Source organism: Aquarana catesbeiana, linkage group LG01 (assembly GCF_042186555.1).
Source record: "Aquarana catesbeiana isolate 2022-GZ linkage group LG01, ASM4218655v1, whole genome shotgun sequence".
Classification (NCBI taxonomy): Eukaryota; Metazoa; Chordata; class Amphibia; order Anura; family Ranidae; genus Aquarana; species Aquarana catesbeiana.
The window spans coordinates 17,039,031-17,060,849 of NC_133324.1; the positions used below are offsets into that span (position 1 = coordinate 17,039,031).

Here is a 21,819-nt window from a genome sequence, read left to right on the forward strand (position 1 = left end):
ACTCTCTCGACCCGTTCACCTCTCTCGACCCGTTCACTCTCTCGACCCGTTCACTCTCGACCCGTTCACTCTCTCTCTCTCGACACGTTCACTCTCTCTCTCTCGACCCGTTCACTCTCTCTCGACCCGTTCACTCTCTCTCGACCCGTACTCTCTCTCTCTCGACCCGTACTCTCTCTCTCTCTCTCTTTCGACCCGTTCTCTCTCTCTTTCTCTCTCTCTCTCTCTCTCTTTCGACCCCGTTTTCTCTCCTCTCTTTCGACCTGTTTTCTCTCTCTCGACCCGTTCTCACTCTCTCTCTCCCTCTCTCTCTCTCTCTCTCTCTCTCTCTCTCTTGACCCGTTCTCTCTCGCTCTCTCTCGACCCGTTCTCTCTCTCTCTCTCTCTCTCTCTCTCTCTCTCTCTCTCTCTCTCTCTCTCTCTCTCGACCCGTTCTCTCTCTCTCGCTCTCTCTCGACCCGTTCTCTCTCGCTCTCTCTCGACCGTTCTCTCTCGCTCTCTCTCGACCCGTTCTCTCTCGCTCTCTCTCGACCCGTTCTCTCTCGCTCTCTCTCTCTCTCGCTCTCTCTCTCTCTCTCTCTCTTTCTCGACCCTTTCTCTCGACCTGTTCTCTCTCTCTCTCTCTCGACCTGTTCTCTCTCTCTCTTGACCCGTTCTCTCTCTCTCTCAACATCTTCTCTCTCTCTCGACCCCTTCTCTCTCTCTCTCGACCCGTTCTCTCTCTCGACCCGTTCTCTCTCTCTCTCTCTCTCTCTCTCTCGACCCGTTCTCTCTCTCTCTCTCTCTCTCTCTCTCTCTCTCTCTCTCTCGAACCGTTCTCTCTCTCTCTCGACCGTTCTCTCTCTCTCTCGACCCTCTCTCTCTCTCTCTCTCTCGACCCGTTCTCTCCTCGACCCGTTCACTCTCTCTCTCTATCTCGACCCATTCTCTCTCTTTTATATATATGTGTGTATGTGTATATATATATATATATTAATATATATATATATATATATATATATATATATATATATATATATATAGACCTCTCTCGCCCCATTCTCGCTCTCTCCCTCTCTTGCCCCTCTCTCTCTCTCCCCCCTCCCCCCCGTTCAGGTTCTTCTTCTCTCTGTGAACGTGTCCTGTGATTTCAGGGACTATGTCCGGCAGGAGATGGGACGATGTACGAGGACCAGACATCACTGACTCGCAGTGTCAGCACTTTTACCAGGTGAGACGTCAGATCTGTAATAACAGGTTGACACACACACAGGTGACCATAATATCCAGACTGAGGATCTCCCCACCCCCGAAACTCTTTTCTTTTAAACGGGAGTTTATTTAAATCCAAAAGCCTTGTCTATATGCAGACACCTAAGATGGTCGGGGGGGCGAGGGGGGGAAGGGGGTGTCAGAATGTGGCAGAGAGATGCTGCTTCCACACAGAGCACAGTGGTCCAGCTTTGCAGCATGCTGGCCGGGGGGGCAGGCTATTACTACGGCTGTGGCTGCATTTATCAGCCTGCGATCACTTACCACTTTAATTTTACCTGGAATCTATTCACAGCGTCTTACAGAAAGAAGCTTCCTTTGCTGGCTGTCAGTTAGTAGCGCAGAGGTCCTATCACTCAACATTCCTTTGCTGGCTGCCATCTGAAAATACTAGTAATCTGGCTGCCTCTAACCTCCAAAACTTTGAGCTACTGGCCTGGGACAGTCATGCAGCCGCTGAAGTAAGAGCCGGGCTCCCTGCCTGCATGCTTGTTGTGGGGCAGAGACTCGTTGAAGTTACAGGATCAGCATGACGGACTGAGGAACCAGCTTTTCAGAAAGGGTCAGCATACTTCTCCCAGCAAAGGATTACAATAGTGACCCTAAATCTGCAGGGGGGTCAAATGGGGTGGGGGGGAGGGGAGTATAGATCTACAATGAAATGTACATGGCTGCTTGCAATGTTCCCAGTACTTTTGTGCCTCCCCTCTGATTGGCTCGTTGTATCCCGTCTTCCCTCAGGCCTTGTGATGGTGTGCACCCTTTGTTCCCTGCCTCATGAGGACTCGTCAGGCCTGGCTGTTCAGCGCCCCCATCCTGCCACTCTTGGCTCGCCTAACTGGACTTCCTCTCCGCTCCCTACCTCTCCTCAATGCCGTCTCTACCGGCGCCACACTGCTGGTCATGTGTTATGTGGCGCTGTCTGGGTTCCGCCCTCTTTGGCCGCCTCTTCACCAAGGCCTACGAGCAAGTGACGCAGGTAAGACGCCAAAGGCCTGTGAGCCCAAATGAAGACCGAGTACTGCTGTCAGGAATAATGTAATATTAACTCCTTCCCTCCCGGACTATAGACGATTGACGGCCGAGTGGGTGCTCTCCATCCTGGATTGGAGGTCAAAAAATATCCTCCCAGTCGTGCATTTCTTAGCGCTGCGGCCCCATCGATCACCTGCAGTGTCCACCCGATACACAGCAGGTGACCGATGGCCGGTCGCGGTACCATGTGATCGTTGTGACCAATGACAGTTGTACACAATGAAAGGCTTTCATTCATAGCCATTCTTAGGGGGTCATTTACTAAAGGCAAATCCACTTTGCACTACAATTGCACTTGGAAGTGCAGTCTCTGTAGATCTGAGGGGGACATGCAAGGAAAATAAAAAAACGCATTTTAGCTTGTACATGATTGGATGATAAAATCAGCAGAGCTTCCCCTTCATTTCAGATCTACCCTTAGATTTGCTGCGACTGCAGCTTCCAAGAGCACTTTTCACTGTAGTTCGCACTTCTAGTGCAAAGTGGATTTGCCTTTTCGTAAAATAACCCCCAATGTGTACTATAGTCATGATCTGTGATTGTGACCCACGATAAATGCCTAAGACCCCTTTCACACCGAAGGCGTTTTTTTTAGGCGTTTTAGTGGTAAATAGCGCCTGAAAACTGCCTCCCATGAATGCTTTCACACTGTGGGCGGTGCGCTTGCGGGACGTTACAAAAAGTCCTGCAAGCAGCATCTTTGGCGCGGTTTGGGAGCGCCGTATACACCGCCCCTGCCCACTGGAATGCTTGGGCAAGCGATTCCGAAGCACCGCAACATGGGCGGTTTTAACCCCTTCTTCGGCCGCTAGCGGGGTTAAAAGCACCCTGCTAGTGACCGGACAGCGACGGTAAAGCGCTGCTAAAACAAGCGGCGCTTTATCGCTAGCGCAGCTACAGTGTGAAAGTAGCCTAAGGGTCACCCTGCTCTGGATGTCAGGGTCCAATGAATCGGATGGTGCTGACTAGTGAGGGTGCAGGCTAATGAAAGGTCTGTCCAGACCCAAAGCATACTGCAGAAATAGGAAGAGATAGCCAGGCCTCCACACAACTCACCCAGCCCTATTGGTTAGCAGTAAAAGCGGCCTCAGCTCCGTATATCCAGAGCACAATTCCCCCCCCCCCCGGGGCTTAATGGTGGAGAACCAATCATTGGTCACAGTGATCCCATGGTACAGACAGGGCCAAACACAGAGCATCTGTACCATGTGATATCTGTGACCAATCACAGCTCTCATAGTGCACAATGAATGAATGGATGTCATTCATAAAAAATGATTGCTTATAACAGTGATTATCACTGTTATAAGCAATCATAGTTTTCAAAAAAAAAAATGCTGATCGCTTCCCCAGAGTAGTAGTGTTACTATGGTTATATAATATAGTGTATACATGTAAAAAAAAAAAATTATATATATCTATATCTATATCTATATATATATATAGATATAGATATATCTATCTATATCTATATATATATATAGATATAGATAGATATATCTATATCTATCTATATATATCTCTATCTACCTATCTATCTATATCCCCTTCCCGCCGAGCGTATGCAGATATGCGTACTCGGCTTTCAGGGGTTATACCGGGAAGATGCCCACAGCTGCAGGCATCATCCCGGTACCGTTTTTTTAGAGCCAGCGATCGGCTTTCCCAGGATAACAACCGATGTGGCTAAAAGCCGCTTCATTGTTATCCTGGGAGGAGCGGGAGGGGACATCCCCCCCCTCCGGCCACCTCCCACCGCTCTGACCAGGCCTCCCGTCCCACCGGGAGACCCATTCCACGATCCGCCACTTCCAGTGCCTAGTGACAGACTGGAACGAAGCCGTAAACGGCTTTGTTCCATTCTCCTGAATGTAAACACGGAAGTGACGTCACTTCCTGTTTACTCGGCTGCCAATGGCGCCGGTTTTAAAAAAATATACAGTATTCAGAATCGCTGTTTTCGGCGAACTGAATACGTTGAAGTGCAGAGGAGAGATTTGAGGTCTTTTAGACCCCCCCGATCCCTCCATAAAGAGTACCTGTCACCACCTATTACTGTCACAAGGGATGTTTACATTCCTTGTGACAGCAATGAAAGTGATCATTTAAAAAAAAAAAAAAAAAAAAACACAATTTAATAATATAAAAATAAATAAGAAAAAAATTTTTTTTTTTAAAGTGCACCCGCCACCGCGAGCTCGCGCAGCAAAGAAAACGCATACGGAGGTCGCGCCCGCATATGTAAACTGTGTTCAAATCACACATGTGAGGTATCGCCGCGATCGTCAGATCGAGAGCAATAATTCTAGCCCTAGATCTCCTTTGTAACTCTAACCTGGTAACCGTAAAAAAAAAAAAAAAATTAATGCGTTGTCTATGGAGATTTTTTAGGTACCGTAGTTTGTCGCCATTCCACGAGTGTGCGCAATTATAAAGCGTGACATGTTTGGTATCTATTTACTCAGCGTAACATCATCTTTCACATTATACAAAAAAAAATTGGGGTAACTTTACTGTATAGTTTTTTTAAATTCATGAAAGTGTCCCTTTTCCCAAAAAGTTGCGTTTTTAAAACACCGCTGCACAAATACCATGTGACGTAAAATATTGCAACAATCGCCGTTTTATTCTCTAGATTCTCTGCTAAAAAAATAATGTATAATGTTTGGGGGGTTCTGAGTAATTTTCTAGCAAAAAATACGGATTTTAACTTGTAAACACCATATGTTAGAAATGGGCTTAGTCATGAAAGGTGTGTATATGTGTGTATATATATATATATATATATATATATATATATATATATATATATATATATATTTATTATTATTTTTTATATATATATTTTTTATATATACACACACATATTAGTTGTGCTCATAAGTTTGCATACCCTGGCAGAGATTGTGAAATTTTGCCATTAATATTGAAAATATGACTGATCATGTCAAAAAAAAGTGTCTTTTATTCAAGGCTAGTGATCACATGAAGCCATATATTATCACATAGTTTTTTGGATCCCACCACGCAGATATACTTTCGGCCGGGGGGGGGGGGGGGCGCTCTGTAACAGATCACATACTAGGTATGTGATCTGGCACTTCCGGGTCTCGGGCGTGCAGGTGCGCCACAAGTGACCTCCTCCTGCTGTGGTTGGACACAACGGGAGCCAATCAGCGGGTCTGGCAGTTTGCAATGTGTGCTTGGACCTGCCGATCGTTTGGGAGCTAGGCAGACTCACGTTCTGCCTATGTAAACAAGGCAGACCGCTGTTCTGTGACAAGGGAAGGCTGTGATCCTGTGTTTCTGCTAAGCAAAAACACAGATCTCTGTCTTCCCCCAGTTCAACCCTCCCCCCCAACACATTTAGTAAGCACTCCCTAGGAACACGTTTAACCCTTTGATCGCCTCTGATGTTAACCCCTTCCCTGCCAGTGTCAGTACAGTGACTGGATATTTTTTAGCACTGATCAGTGTATTGGTGTCACTGGTCCCCAAAAAGTGTCAGGTGTTCAAATTGTCCGACGCAATGTCGCAGTCCCGCTATAAGTAGCAGATCGTCGCCATTACTAGTAAAATATATATATATATATATAAAAATCCCATAGTTTTGTAGACACTATAACTTTTGCCCAAAACAATCAAAGTTTATATATATATATATATATATATATATATATATATATATATATATATATATATATATATATATATATATATATATATATATATATATATATATATATATATAATATAAAATATATCTATATATATTTATATTTTTATTATTATTTGATATGTAATATGTATTATAGCAAAAAGTAAAGAATATTGTTTTGCTTTTGTGTTTTTTTTTTTCCAAATTTGTTGCTCTTCTTTTTTTTCTGTTTATAGCACAAAAAATAAAAAACCGCAGAGGTGATCAAATACCACCAAAAGAAAGCTGTACTTGTGTGGGGAAAAAAGGGTGTGGGGTACAACGTCACACGACCGCGCAATTGTCAGTTAAAGCGACGCAGTGCCGTATCACAAAAAATGGCCTGGTCATTAAGGGGGGTGGGGGGTAAAAACCTTTTGGAGCTGAAGTGGTTAGTAAAGGATCAGAGTTGTATAAATCATATGGTGTCTGGGATTAAATAGGAAGTAAACCCTGATGGGTTTTACTTCCTCTTTTGCTCGCTGCAAAGCCTGCAAATGAAAAGCATAATGGGCTAGTATGCATCACATACTAGCCCATTATGTGACACTTACCTGCAAAAGAATCCAGCGATGTCCCCTGTGTGGGCAGTGTCCATCTTCTGGCCCCTCTTCCTTCCGGGCCCGCGGACTCCGGCTCTGTGATTCGCCGGGGCCTTGTGACGTCACTCCCGCACATGCGCACTGGAGCCGCGATTAACGGCACTTAGTTTCGTTTCTTCCCCACGCAAGCGCCGTTGGAATTTTCGACTGACTTCAAGTGAAATATCTCCTAAACAGCGCACGTTTAGGAGATATTTCCACAACCTATAGGTAAGCCTTATTCTAGGCTCACCTATAGGTAGAAGTCCAAAAAGTGGGTTTACAACCACTCTAATAGTACCAGTTCTGTCTTTACAGATGACACCAAGCTATGCCGTGGAATAACGTCCTTACAGGATGTCTCCAATTTACAAGCCGACCTCAATGCTCTGTCTAATTGGGTGACTATAAAACATTTATATACTTTAGGAAAGCAGAGGCCTTGGAGAATAAAATGGTGGCAGACTTTCCCTGTGTTTGTGTGAAGAGTTTCACCACCGACATCCAACCATGCCTCATGTACTCCAGCCATCATTTAGTAGTGTTAGCTGGACCCCCAGTTGGGGGATGGGCCACCTGCGGGCTGCTAGTCCTCCCCGCTGAACACTGTGTGACTGATTTCATTTTTATTTATTTATTTTATTGTGTCTTTGCCTTGTCCTTGACAGGAGATGGAACTCTACAGGTTGGTGGCCCTCGGAATGGCACTCTGGACACAGCTGGCTGTCCCGGCCATCTTCCTGGTCTTCTGGGTGGTGCTCTACCTCCTCCACATTTACAGTGCGTTGTCCTCCAAGTCCAGCATCCTAGAACAGCAGGGGGCGATCTTCATCCTCCTCAATAGGTGAGACTCTCCTTCCCGTACCTACCTTTTCCACCACTGATTCCCCTCCCCCCCCCCACTACATGTCCGTTGTCATTAGCGATGCACCAATACCATTTTTTTTGTCCAAATACCGATACTTTTTTTTTGTTTTTTGTTTTTTTAGTACCAGTATTTACTGCAACTGTTTTGTTTACACTTCAGCTGTCAGCAATGGTACAAAGCATTGAAAAGATATTTTTCAAATTAAATAAACTACTTCTTTTTTTTTTTTTGTTTTTTTGTTTTGTTTTTTTTTTCTGTTTTATTAATAATTTAAAACTTTTTTTTTTTTTGCTTTTGTTCAATAATACTTTTACACCTTTAACCACTTCAGCCCCCCGGAAGATTTGGCTGCCTGATGACCAGGCCATTTTTTGCGATAGGGCACTGCGTCGCTTCAATTGACAATTGCGCGGTCGTGCGACGCTGTACCCAAACAAAATTGACGTCCTTTTTTCCCCACAAATAGAGCTTTCTTTTGGTGGTATTTGATCACCTCTGCGGCTTTTATTTTTTGCGCTATAAACAAAAAAAGAGCGACAATTTTGAAAAAAAAAAAAAAACAATATTTTGTACTTTTTGCTATAATAAATATCCCCAATTTTTTTTTTGAAAAAGAGCTAATTTTGATTTTCGTATATTAATTGGTTTGTGCAAAAGTTATAGCGTCTACAAAATAGGGGATAGATTTATGGCATTTTTATTATTTTTTTTTTTTTACTAGTAATGGCGGTGATCTGCGATTTTTATCGGGACTGTGACATTATGGCGGACACATCGGACACGTTTCACACATTTTTGGGACCATTGGCATTTATACAGCGATCACTGCTATAAAAATGCACTGATTACTGTATAAATGTCAGGGAAGGGGTTAACACTAGGGGACGATCAAGGGGTTAACTGTGTTCCCTTACTGTGTGTTCTAACTGTGGGGGGAGGGGACTGTCTAAGGAAGATGACAGATCGCTGTTCATACTCTGTATGAACAGACGACCTGTGTCTTCTCCCCTCAGAGAACCAGGAAACTGTGTGTTTACACACATAGATCCCAGTTCTCGCTGTGTCACCAGCGATCGCGTGAAACTGGCGGTGATCGTGACCTCCGGGCACTCGCATCGGCTCCAGGGGCGAGCAGCGGTCGCGCGCGCCCCCCTTAGTGGCCACGGGGCAAATCGACGTTACATAACGCCGTTTCGCCCCGGCCGTGCCATTCTGCCGCAGTAAAACTGCGGCAGCTGGGCGGAATGTGGTTAATGTATATTTACACATTTTACTTTTAAAAAAAACAAAAAAAAACAAACAAAAAATAAATGTTAAAGATGTAAAAATATTAACGAACAAAGCAAACAAAAAAAAAGAAAGAAAAAAAACATTTTGATAATTAATAAAACAAAAGTGATCAAAAAAAAGAAAAAATCGGCAGGAAAATAATAATTAAATGGAGAATAAGGAGTTAATAAAGGCTGATTAGAGTAAATTTAAGGGGGTTAAACAGAGGAACATTTAATCACTTGCCGACCAGCCACTGTATGTATGTATATATATATGTCAGCAGGTTGGCACTATTGCTCAAACCGCCGTAACCCATATGGCGGTCCGTGCGTGTGGCGCTGTGGGCATCACATGCACAGCCCACCGGGAGACCCCGAGCCCCTATCCAGCGCGTCTGCCAGCTAGGCCGAGACCTCAACAAAGCCGGATTCGGCTCCGATGTAAAATCCCGGAAGTGACGTCACTTCCGGTTTACTCGGCTGCCAATGGCGCCGATTTAAAAAAAACGTACAGTATTGAGAAACGCCGATTTTTGGCGATCTGGATACTTTTAAGTGCAAAGGAGGGATCGGGGGGGGGGGTCTTTCCATAAGGCTACTTTCACACTGGGACCGCCCAAGCGTTAGCGCTAAAGCGCCGCTCGTTTAAACCAGTGCTTTTCAGCCGCTAGTGGGTCGCTTGCTAGCGACCAAATAACGGAGTTAAAAGCACTCACGTTGCGGTGCTTCAGAAGCGCTGCCCATTCATTTCAATGGGCAGGGGCGTTTTTTGGAAGGGGTGTATACAGCGCTCCCAAACCGCCCCAAAGATGCTGCTCGCAGGACTTTTTCTAACATCCCGCAAGCGCACCGCCCCAGTGTGGAAGCACTCGGGCTCTCACATTCGGGCGGCATGGGGGAGGCAGTTTTCAGGGGTTATTTAGAGGCGATATTTCTAGCGCTAAAACGCCTGAAAACTGCCTCCAGTGTGAAAGGGGTCTAAAGAGGACCTGTCATCACCTATTACTGTCACAGGAGATGTTTACATTCCTTGTGACAGCAATAAAAGTGATCAGAAAAAAATAAAGGGACAGTGTTAAAAAAAAAATAAAATAAAGTAAAATAAATAAGAAAAAAAAAAAAAAAAAAGTTAAAGTGCCCCTGACCCCGCGAGCTCGCGCAGCAAAGAAAACGCATAGGTAAGTCGCTCCTGCAAATGTAAAGGGTGTTCAATCCACACATGTGAGGTATCACCGCGATCGTCGGAGCGAGAGCAATAATTCTATCACTAGACCTCCTCCTGTAACTCTAAACTGGTAACCATTACTTTTTTTTTTTTTTAAGTGTCGCCTATGAAGATTTTTTTTCTTTTTTCTTTTTTTTTTTTTTTTTATTCCCATACGAGATTTATTGAAAGAAAAAATAATGTTTTGGTACAGGAGATTTTTAAGTACCGTCGTTTGTCGCCATTCCGCAAGTGTGCGCAATTTTAAACCATAACATGTCGGGTGTCTGTTTACACGGCGTAACATCGTCTTTCACAATATACAAAAACATTTTGGGCTAGTGTTTAGTTCTTTTTTTTTTTTTTTTTTATTCAGTGAAGTGTATTTTTTCCAAAAACGAAAATTGCATTTGAAAGACCGCTGAGCAAATACCACGTGACATAAAATATTGCAACGACCGCCATTTTATTCTCTGGAGTCTTTGCAAACAATATATATATATATATATATATATATATATATATATATATATATATATATATATATATATATATATATATATATATATATATATATAATGTTTGGGGGTTCTAAGTCATTTTCTAGAAGAAAAAAAAATACGGATTTTAACTTGTAAACAACAAATGTCAGAAATAGGCTTGTTGGTGCTTAAGTGGTTAAACTGATTTCATCTGCAGACTCAAAGTTCATCCCTTTTGATCTGTAGGTGAAGAAACTGAAAGATACAAAAAGAAACAATGTTTCTTTTTATCTTAGCGTTTCAGTGGCTGAGCAATGTTGTTGATAAATATTGCCTAGGCTGCTTTTTCTTTTTTTTTTTTTTTTTTTTTTTTTTTTTTGACAACTACAATTGCGGGACGCTCCATTTACACTTCAGCTGTCAACGTGGGAACCCCACTAACAGCTGAATAAGTCATCAGTTGTTAAGGACGCGGCGGCCCCACTGCTTAACAACCAATAATTGCTGAAAGAACCGAGCCTGAAATGATCGATTTCAGGTATCGGTGCATTTGCACAAGTACCTATACTCGTGAAAATGCTTAGTATCGGCACCGATACCGGTATCGGTGCAACCCTAGTTGTCGTCCATTGCTCCTCTGTGCATACCCTTACTACCCTTTTTTTTTAAATGTTTGAGGCCAGTCGTAATTTTAAAGCTCTACTCCCATCCTCCTCTTCAGTCTTGCACAGTCGTACCGCCTCCTCTCCCTTGACTGAAACGGCTTGCTCTGATTTCGCCGCACACTGTGAGCTTCTCACAATGTGCATTAGAAGCTGCAATAAGCTAGAGCCCCACCTCCTGATGTTAGGTGTCCAGCATCATCCGGCCCTTTCCGCCCCACTTTGATCATCCCTGGTTCCGTCCCTTTTCATTCCTTGGATTTCAATTCTTTCAGCAGTGGAAGCTCGGCATCATGTAAGGGGGGGTTACCTAGAGGGGCCTCTACTGAACACAAAAATAAAATGCAGATTTTTACTTGTAAACAAAGATTCTCAGAATAGGCCCGGTCCTTAAAACCTTCGTTATGTTTGTTATTTTGAATTAAAAATAAAAATCATACTTACCTCCACTGTGCAGCTCATTTTGCACAGAGTGGCCCCAAACCTCGTCTTCTGGGGTCCCCTGGCGGACCCTCCCCGCATCAGATAACCCCCCTAGGAGAAACACTCTTCTGGGGGGGGGGGGGGGAGGTTACCTTGCGGATGCACTCCCAAGTCCATAGACACGAATTCCGGACTTGACCCCGCCCCCCCCAGTGCCCGCGTCTTTGGATTTGATTGACAGCAGTGGGAGCCAATGGCTGCGCTGCTATCAATCTATCCAATCAAGAGCCAGGACCCCGCACAGAGAGGGGCAGCGCGGGAAATATGGGGCTCAGGTAAGTAAAATAGGGGAGGCTAGGGAGGCCGGTCACTGCCAGAAGTTTTTTCACCTTAATGCATAGAATGCATTAAGGTGAAAAAACACGAAGGTTTACAACCCATTTAAGTGGATATTTTTATAATTATTATTATTATTATTATTATTATTAATAATAATTTTTTTTTTTTTTTTTTTTGCTATGTTCCCACAAAAGTGGATTTACCCTTTAACTGCTTCCCGACCGATGTATGTCGGCAGAATGGCACGGGTGCGCCCGTGCCGTTTCTTCGTAACCCCAGGCTGGCGGGCGCGGCGTGCGCGTAGGTCCCGCTGACTCCATGTCTGTCGGTATCCCACGATCGCGAGGAGGAGAGGCGTTTCCCTGTTCTGCCTTGTGACATGACAGGGATCTACTCCTCCCTGTCATCGGGAGCAGTGATCGCTGTCATGTCCTAGGTAGCCCCTCCCCCCCCCTACAGTTAGAACACCTCCCTAGGACACGCTTAACCCCTTCATCACCCCCTAGTGTTTAACCCCTTCCTTGCCAGTGACAATTATACTGTAATCAGTGGCTATATTTAGCTCTGATCGCTGTATAATTGTCAATGGTCCCAAAATAGTGTCAAAAGTGTCCGATCTGTCCGCCGCAATGTCGCAGTCCCGATTTAAAAATCGCTGATCACCAAAGTACTAATAACAAAAAAAATAATAATAAAAATGCCATAAATCTATCCCATGGTTTTGTAGACACTATAACTTTTGCGCAAACCAATCAATATACATTTATTGGGATTTTTTGTTTACTAAAGATATGTAGCAGAATACATATTGTTCTAAATTGATGAAGATATTAGATTTTTTTTTTTTTTTTAATTAGATGTGTTTTTGCGCAGAAAGTAAAAAATATATATTTTTTTTTTTTTTCAAAATTGTTGTTTTTTTTTTTTTTTTTTTACCACAAATATGTGGAAGAATACATATCGGCCTGAACTGCGAAAGAAATGTTAGTTTTTTTTAGATATTTTTTTTTGGGGGGGGATGTTTGTTATAGCAAAAAGTTAAAAATTTTCCTTTTTTTATTTATTATTTATTTATTTATTTTCAAAACTGTCGCTCCTTTTTTTTTTTTGTTTGATTATAGCGGAAAAAATAAAAACCGCAGAGGCGATCAAATACCACCAAAAGAAAGCTCTGTTTGTGGGGGGGAAAAAGGACATCAATTTTGTTTGAGTACAACGTCGCACGACCGCGCAATTGTCAGTTAAAGTAACGCAGTGCCGAATCGCAAAAAAAGCTCCGGTCATTAAGGGGGTAAAATCTTCCGGGGCTGAAGTGATTACGTTCGGAATGCCCTTGTATGATTACTGCGCGTATTATTGATCACGGTACGGGCGGACTCTGTTAGGCAATGTGCGGGTTTTCCAGCAGTTACAGGAGACTGTCTGTATCCTCGCAGTGTGTCGGAGTGTTGTGGGACGCCATATTGTCTCCTCGGACTCACCTCCACCGTGTCCTACCTGGCTCTGGGGATGCTGAACCTCTGCAAGTTCTACCTGATGGGATACGCAGCCTTCCAGAACGGGAACGCCATGCACAGGTGAGAGCGCAGGACGCACGTCTTCCCATCTCTTTGTATATTGTGTTTTTGTTGCAGACTGAAGACCAAGAACTGAGCGATCAGCGGTCTTCGAGTGTGATTTTTTTTTTTTGGTTTGTTTTGTTTTTTTTTGTTTTTTTGTTTTTTGTTTTTTTCCCCTATTCCTGAACTTCACTTTTAAGGTAAAACGTCTCCACTCTTTAGCACCAATTTTTTTTCCATGGACATACGAATAGCCAGTAGAGGGCAATATATGTCCATATCATTCAGGACTACCTCCCATATATATATTATTAACAGCCACTAAAGGGCAATATTTATCCATAATATTATGTATCAACCACATTTTGATAGGTTTATTTGATAGATTTTATTAGGCAGAATCTACAGTGCCATGAAAAAGTATTCATACCCTTTTGAAATTTTCCACATTTTGCCATGTTACAACGTAAATGTATTTTATTTGGGATTTTATGTGATAGACCAACACAAAGTGGCACATAATTGTGAAGTGGAGAGAAAATGATAAATGGTTTTCAAAATATTTTACAAATAAATATGTGAAAAGTGTGGGGGTACATTTGTATGGCGCCCCCCTGAGTCAATACTTTGTAGAACCGCCTTTCACTGCAATTACAGCTGCAAGTCTTTTTGGGGATGTCTCTACCAGCTTTGCACATCTAGAGAGGGACATTTTCGCCCATTCTTCTTTGCCAAATATCTCAAGCTCTGTCATATTGGATGGAGAGCGTCTGTGAACAGCAATTTTCAAGTCTTGCCACAGATTCTCAATGTGATTTAGGTCTGGACTGTAACTGGACCATTCTAACACATGACTATGCTTTGATCTAAACCATTCCATTGTAGCTCTGGCTGTATGTTTAGGGTCGTTGTCCTGCTGGAAGGTGAACCTCCACCCCAGTCTCAAGTCTTTTGCAGACTCTAACAGGTATTTTTCTAAGATTGCCCTGAATTTGGCTCCATCCATCTTCCCATCAACTCTGACCAGCTTCCCTGTCCCTGCTGAAGAAAAGCATCCCCACCACATGATGCTGCCACCACCATGTTTCACGGTGGGGATGGTGTGTTCAGGGTGATGTGCAGTGTTCGTTTTCCACCACACATAGCATTTTGTTTTTAGGCCAAAAAGTTCAGTTTCGGTCTCATCTGAACAGAGCACCTTCTTCCACATATTTGCTGTGTCCTCCACATGGATTCTCGCAAACTGCAAACAGGACTTCTTATGACTTTCTTTCACCAATGGCTTTCTTCTTGTCACTCCTCCATAAAGGTCAGATTTGTGGAGAACACGACTAATAGTTGTCCTGTGGACAGATTCTCCCACCTGAGCTGTGGATCTCTGCAGCTCCTCCAGAGTTACCATGGACCTCTTGGCTCTTCTCTGAATGTTCTCCTTGCCCGTCCTGTCAGTTTAGGTGGACGGCCATGTCTTGGTAGGTTTGCAGTTGTGCCATACTCTTTCCATTTTCAGATGATGGCTTGAACAGAGCTCTGTGAGATGTTCAAAGCTTGGGATATTCATTTATAACTTATCCCTGCTTTAAACGTCTCCACAACTTTATCCCTGACCTGTCTGGTGTGTGAAGGAAGACCTTGGCCTAAAAGGTGTTCAGGAGGAGGCCCAAGTACTCCAAGAGAATCAGAACTGACATCTCAGTGTTAAGGATCCATCCAAAGTCTTCAAAGGTCTGCAACATCATCGATACATTGGTTTCCAAAGCCAGAGACCTTTGTTAATATCCTTGGGGTCGAGGCAAGGTCGAAGGGATGAGCCACAAACTGATGATGATGTTTGACCATGGCTAAAAGAAGAATACATTGGTGACCTGGAAAGCTAACAATGTGTAAATATGCACCCTCAATGTCGATAAAGTCCCCCTAATGAAGGAAGACAATAACTGAATGAATAGATTATTTGCGGGTGAAATGAAGTGTTTTAGAGCTTTTAAATCTCGGTTAGGAGGATGGGACAAAGACCTCCTTTGGGCTTGAGAACTGTAAACAAGTCTGAGTAAAAACCTTGAAAACTTGTGTCTCATAAATCTGAATGTTATGCAAAGGCTTTTCCTCTTCACCCTATTTTTGATAGATTTATCTATAAAGATTGGGAATTTTACCTACCAGCTATTCAAGACGTTTTATTTTATCTCTTTCCAGAACATTTTGTTAAATGGTGTTCTTCTCTTAAGGTTGATTCTCCAGTTATTCATCCTAGTAAGGTCTTGACTATCCCTATATCTCACAAACGTGAGTACACCGCTCACATTTTTGTAAATATTTTCTTCTATCTTTTCATGTGACAACACTGAAGAAATGACACTTTGCTACAATGTAAAGTAGTGAGTGTACAGCTTGTATAACAGTGTAAATTTGCTGTCCCCTCAAAATAACTCAACACACAGCCATTAATGTCTAAACCACTGGCAACAAAAGTGAGTACACCCCTAAGTGAAAATATCCAATTTCAGCATTGCATCAGTTGACGTCAGGGGACCCAGGATGTATTGCAGAGCATCCTGGGCCCCCTGACGTCAACAAGCCCAACGCCACACTGCAGTCCACCGGAAAAGGAGTGACACTACAACCAACTTCCTCTTCATCTCCTGGGTCTCCACCGCGCCCCCTCAGAGCATTACATGAGGACACTTTTTATGGCGTTTCCTGGACCTTTACAATTGATGAGCCTGATTTTACCCATCTATGTGAGTAGCCCTGGTTAGGGGTAAAATAAAACATACCTGTCCTACTACACTTGATGGTGCTTTTCCTCTTCTGCTTCCTTCCCATTTTCTCTCCAGAGCCAGCTACAGCTCACAGATCAGTATTGGACTATTGTGTATTACTCAGTAACTATATCAGATTGAGATATATTGCCTTTGCGTCTACCATTCCCCTCTTCCTTCTTAAACCCAAAAGCAAACCTTTATTATATTGCAGCTTACCAATTCTTCAATGTGATCGCTGCATTTGTTTTCTTTTTCATGCTTTCTTTCTACAATTTTTTTCATCTGGTGATCCAGCCAGTCTGTTGTTGCTTTTTCACAGCACAAACCCTCCAGCAGAATGTATCAGTTTACATATATGAGACAAACCATTTAACACTGGCAGGGGTGCTTATAATGATCAGATTTTAGTTATTTATGTAAAACCTTTATCCCAAAATGGGAAAAAAACTGCTGAAATAGGTTATAAAGTGTGAGCTGGAGTCTGGCTTCAATGTGTAAGTGGTTCTAAATCTGCTAATACATTTGAAACTCCTTTCCCTTGGACTGACAGAGCTGCTGTCTGTTGTGCCTCCTGTTCTTATTCCTCCAGAGTTGTGTCTTACTGATACAGAAGGTGGGTTACTGGCCAGATTACTAGGTGAAAACGGAGGGGGGGGGGGAAGCCAAAGAAGACTAATGCAACCACCACATCTGATGATTGATAAGCTGCAATATAAACATTTTTGGTTTAATACTGCTTTTGTTGCTATGACCAGATGACCATCATGTCACATGTTATGTGGAATGCAACCACGATATAAATGGTTGGGACTAAACACAGTAGTGAATCACGTATGGAAAGTTCCATCCGCAACATAAACATCTGGGAAGTAAGCACAGCAGTGAGCCATGCAGAACGAGTCCCATCAGCAATGTAACGGGCTGAGAACTGGATGTAGTACTGGGTCATGCAGAAAAAGTCCCAGTCACACTGTAAACGGCTGGGACTAAACACAGTAGTGAGTCGCGTAGCAAAAGTCCCATCTACAACATAAACAGCTGGGAACAAACAGCTATTGAGTCATAAAAAAAAAGTCCCAATTACAATGTAAAGGGTTGGGACTAAACGCACTAGTGAGTCATGTATGGAAGTCCCAGCTGCGATGTAAATGGCCAGGACTAAACACACTGGTGAGTCATGTATGGAAATTTCAGTTTGCAATATTAAAGGATGGGAACTAGTAATGAGTCATACTGTACATAAAAAGTCCCAGCCACAATGTAAAGGGCTGGCAATAAACACAATAGTGAGTCATACAAAAAAAAATTCCCAACCACAATGTAAATGGCTGGGACTAAACACACTGGTGAGTCATGTATGGAAAGTTCAGTTTGCAATATAAACGGCTGGGAACTAAACACAGTTGTGAGTCATATAGAAAAATTCCCAGCCGTAATGTAAAGGGCTGGGAGTAAACACAGTGAGTCATGTTGGAAAAGTCCCGGTGGCAATGAAAAAAAGCTAAGAATTAAATACAGTAGTGACTCATACAGAGTTCCAACCACAATGTAAAGGGCTAGGACTGAACGTACTGGTGAGTCATTTAGGGAAAGTTCCATTTGCAATATAAACAGCTGGGAACTAAACACAGTAATGAAGTCATACAGAAAAAGTCCCAGCCACAATGTAAAGGGCTGATACTGAAAACAATAGTGAGTCATGTATGGAAAGTCCCAGCTGCAATGTAAACGGCTGAGAACTAAATACAGTATTAAGTCATACAGAAAAGGTCCCAACCACAATGTAAATGGCTGGGACTAAACACAGAAGTGAGTCACGTAGCAAAAGTCCAATCTACAACATAAACAGCTGGGAACAAACAGCTATTGAGTCAGAAAGAAAAAGTCCCAGTTACAATGTAAAGGGTTGGGACTAAACGCACTCGTGAGTCATGTATGAAAGTCCCAGCTGCGATGTAAATGGCCAGGACTAAACACACTGGTGAGTCATGTATGGAAATTTTGGTTTGCAATATAAAAGGATGGGAACTAAACACAGTAATGAGTCATACTGTACATAAAAAGTCCCAGCCACAATATAAAAGGCTGGCAATAAACACAATAGTGAGTCATACAAAAAAAGTCCCAACCACAATGTAAATGGCTGGGACTAAACACACCGGTGAGTCATGTAGGGAAGTCTCAGCTTCAATGTAAATGGCTGGGACTAAACACACCGGTGAGTCATGTATGGAAAGTTCAGTTTGCAATATAAACGGCTGGGAACTAAACACAGTTGTGAGTCATATAGAAAAATTCCCAGCTGTAATGTAAAGGGCTGGGAGTAAACACAGTGAGTCATGTTGGAAAAGTCCCGGTGGCAATGAAATAAAGCTAAGAATTAAACACAGTAGTGACTCATACAGAGTCCCAACCACAATGTAAAGGGCTAGGACTAAACGTACTGGTGACTCATTTAGGGAAAGTTCCATTTGCAATATAAACAGCTGGGACCTAAACACAGTAATGAAGTCATACAGAAAAAGTCGCAGCCACAATGTAACGGGCTGATACTAAAAACAATACTGAGTCATCTATGAAAAGTCCCAGCTGCAATGTAAACGGCTAAGAACTAAACACAGCAGTGAGTCATACAGAAAAAGTCCCAACCACAATGTAAACGGATGGGACTAAACACACTAGTGAATCATGTAGGGAAGTCCCAGCTTCAATGTAAATGGCTGGGACTAAACATTGGTGAGTTATTATTATTATTCAGGATTTATATAGCATCAACAGTTTGCGCAGCACTTTACAACATGGGAGTAGACAGTACACTTACAATACAATTCAATACAGGAGGGATCAGAGGGCCCTGCTCATTAGAACTTACAATCTAGAAGGGAGGGTCAAGTGATGCAAAAGGTAATAATTGTGGGGGGGTGATCTGATGGAGAAAATGAAAATACAGTTGTTAGGTGTGGGAAGGATAGGCTTCTCTGAAGAGAAGGGTTTTCAGTAATCATCTAAAAGCTAATAAAGTAGGAGATAATTGGACAGATTGGGGTAAGTTCCATAGGATTGGAGAGGCTCGGGTGAAAAGTCCTGGAGGCGAGCAAAAGAGGAGGTGACAAGGGAGCTAGAGAGCAGGAGGTATTGCGAGGAACGAAGAGGACAATTAGGTTGGTATTTTATAGGCTAGTGATGTAGCTGGGGGCTGAGTTGTGGATGGCTTTGTAAGTAGTTGTTAGTATTTTGAATCTACTTTGTTGGGTGAACAGAAGCCAGTGGAGGGATTGACCGAGAAGAGTAGCAGATACTGAGCGCTTGGTAAGGGGGATGGGTCTGCCAGCAGCATTCATAATGGATTGAAGAGGGATAGACTTTGTAGAGGTAAACCAAAGAGGAGAGAGTTGCAGTAGTCGAGGCGAGAGATGACCAGGGAGTGAATTTAGAAGCTTTGTTGTGTCATTGGTTAGAAAGGGGTGTATTTTGGAGATGTTGCGGAGGTTGAGGCGGAAAGATTTGGACAATGATTCCATGTGAGACTTAAAGAAGAGTTCAGAGTCCAGGACTACACCTAGGACCTTGGCATGCAGGGATAGGCTTATAGTTGTGCCATCAAGCTTGACAGAGAGATCAGGGGAAGGGGCACGTGGGGGAGGAAAAATTATAAGTTCAATTTTGGATATTTTGAGTTGGAGGAAGTGGTATGACACCCAGACTGATTTATCTGTTAGTAAATTAGTGATACGTGAGGAGACAGAGGGAGTGAGCTGAGGAGTAGAGAAATAGATTTGGGTGTCGTCAGCGTAGAGGTGGTATTGGAAGCCATGAGAGGCAGCTGACCCAGGGAGGAGGTGTAGATTGAAAATAGGAGAGGTCCAATAAAATAACCTTGGGGGACCCCAACAGAGAAAGGAAGAGGAGGAAGTAGAATTGTAAGTAACGCTAAAGGTGCGGTTGGATAGGTAGGAAGAGAACCAGTGAAGAGCACAGTCACGGAGACCAAAGGCGAAGAGGGAGTGGTCAACTGCATCAAAGGCAGCAGAAAGGTCTAGGAGTAGAAGTACAGAATAGTGTCCATAGGTTTGGAAAAGGTAGGGAAAATTCAGTTTGCAATATAAACGGCTGGGAAGTAAACGCAGTATTGAGTAATACAGAAAAAGTCCCAACCACAATGTAAAGGGCTGGTACTAAAAACAATAATGAGTCATGTATGGAAAGTCCCAGCTGTAATGTAAATGGCTGAGAACTAAACACAGTAGCAAATCATGCAGAAAAAGTCCCAGCCACAATGTAAATGGCTAGGACTAAACACACTAGTGAGTCATGTAGGGAAGTCTCAGCTTCAATGTAAATGGCTGGGACTAAACCCTTGTGAGTCATGTAGGGAAAGTTCTGTTTACAATATAAACGGCTGGGAACTAAACACAGTAGTGAGTCATGCAGAAAAAGTCCCAACCACAATGTAAAGGACTAGGACTAAACACACTAGTGAGTCATGTAGGGAACATCCAGTGGCAATGTAAACATCTAGGAACTAAACATAATAGGACGTCATGCGGAAAAAGTCCCAACCACAGTGTAAATGGTTGTGACTAAACGCACTGGCGAGTCATGTAGGGAAAGTTACGTTTACAATATAAACGTCTGGGAAATAAACACCACAATGTAAAGGGCTGGTACTAAAAAATTAGTGAGTCATGCATGGAAAGTCCCAGCTGCAATGTAAACGGCTGAGAACTAAACACAGTAGCAAGTCATGCAGAAAAAGTCCCAGCTGCTATTTAACCGGTAGTGACTAAACACATAGTGAGTCATGTAGGGAAAGTCCCAACCACTATGTAAAGGGCTAGGACTAAACGCACTAGTGAGTCATGTAGGGAACATCCAGTGCCAATGTAAACATCCAGGAACTGAACATAATAGGACGTCATGCAGAAATAGTCCCAACCACAGTGTAAATGGTTGTGACTAAACACACTGGCGAGTCATGTAGGGAAAGTCCCAGCTGCAATGTGAACAGCTGGGGACTAAACGCAGCATTAAGTCATGCAGAGAAAGTCCCAGGCACAATGTAAACGGCTGGGACTAACAGTAGTGAGTCATGTCAGGAAAGTCCCACCTACAATGTAAACTGCTGACTTTGACAACAAATTTCGATTCAGTTTTAGTTATAGTCTTTTGCCTAAAATGCCATTTTAGTTTTAGTCCAATTTTGGTCATCTGAATTGTTTTAGTCGTATTTTAGTCGACTAAAATAGTACTTCATCAACGAAAATATTTTGGTTCACTGAATTAACACTGCTGAGAACTATACTAATAACAAGTGCAGTACACTGTCCAGCTGTCATAGCTCAGTAAACAGAAAAAAGGGGGACCAGTCCCCTACACAATAGTTAGCAACTCTCCAAGATATAGTAAAACAGCCAAAGAGAACAATCCTTGGCATGTCCCAGCCCTGGTCCTGACGTTTAGCAATAAATCCCCAGATAATACTGGCCTGATAAAGCCTCCATATTTCAGTATGACCAGTATGGAGAAGTAGGAAAAGCTGTGCCCAAATAACTGGATACATTTCCAGGATTGAATATATCCAGCATGCATCTTCCATTCTATGGTGGCTAGCTGGGAAGACTTTTAGAATTCATATATCATTCGTGAATCTACTAGTGTATGTTGGCTGGCTGGAGAGACTTG

At 42.9% G+C, this 21,819-nt stretch overlaps 1 protein-coding gene across 1 annotated transcript in view; it reads left to right on the top strand.

The window, feature by feature from the left end:
* LOC141130612 (uncharacterized) overlaps window positions 1-21,819 on the top strand; it is a 106,178-nt gene that overhangs the window by 72,077 nt on the left and 12,282 nt on the right. The window contains 5 exon segments of the mRNA XM_073618152.1: window positions 1,993-2,024; window positions 2,026-2,190; window positions 2,192-2,230; window positions 7,233-7,408; window positions 13,250-13,390. Coding sequence (XP_073474253.1) covers window positions 1,993-2,024; window positions 2,026-2,190; window positions 2,192-2,230; window positions 7,233-7,408; window positions 13,250-13,390 — 553 coding nt within the window.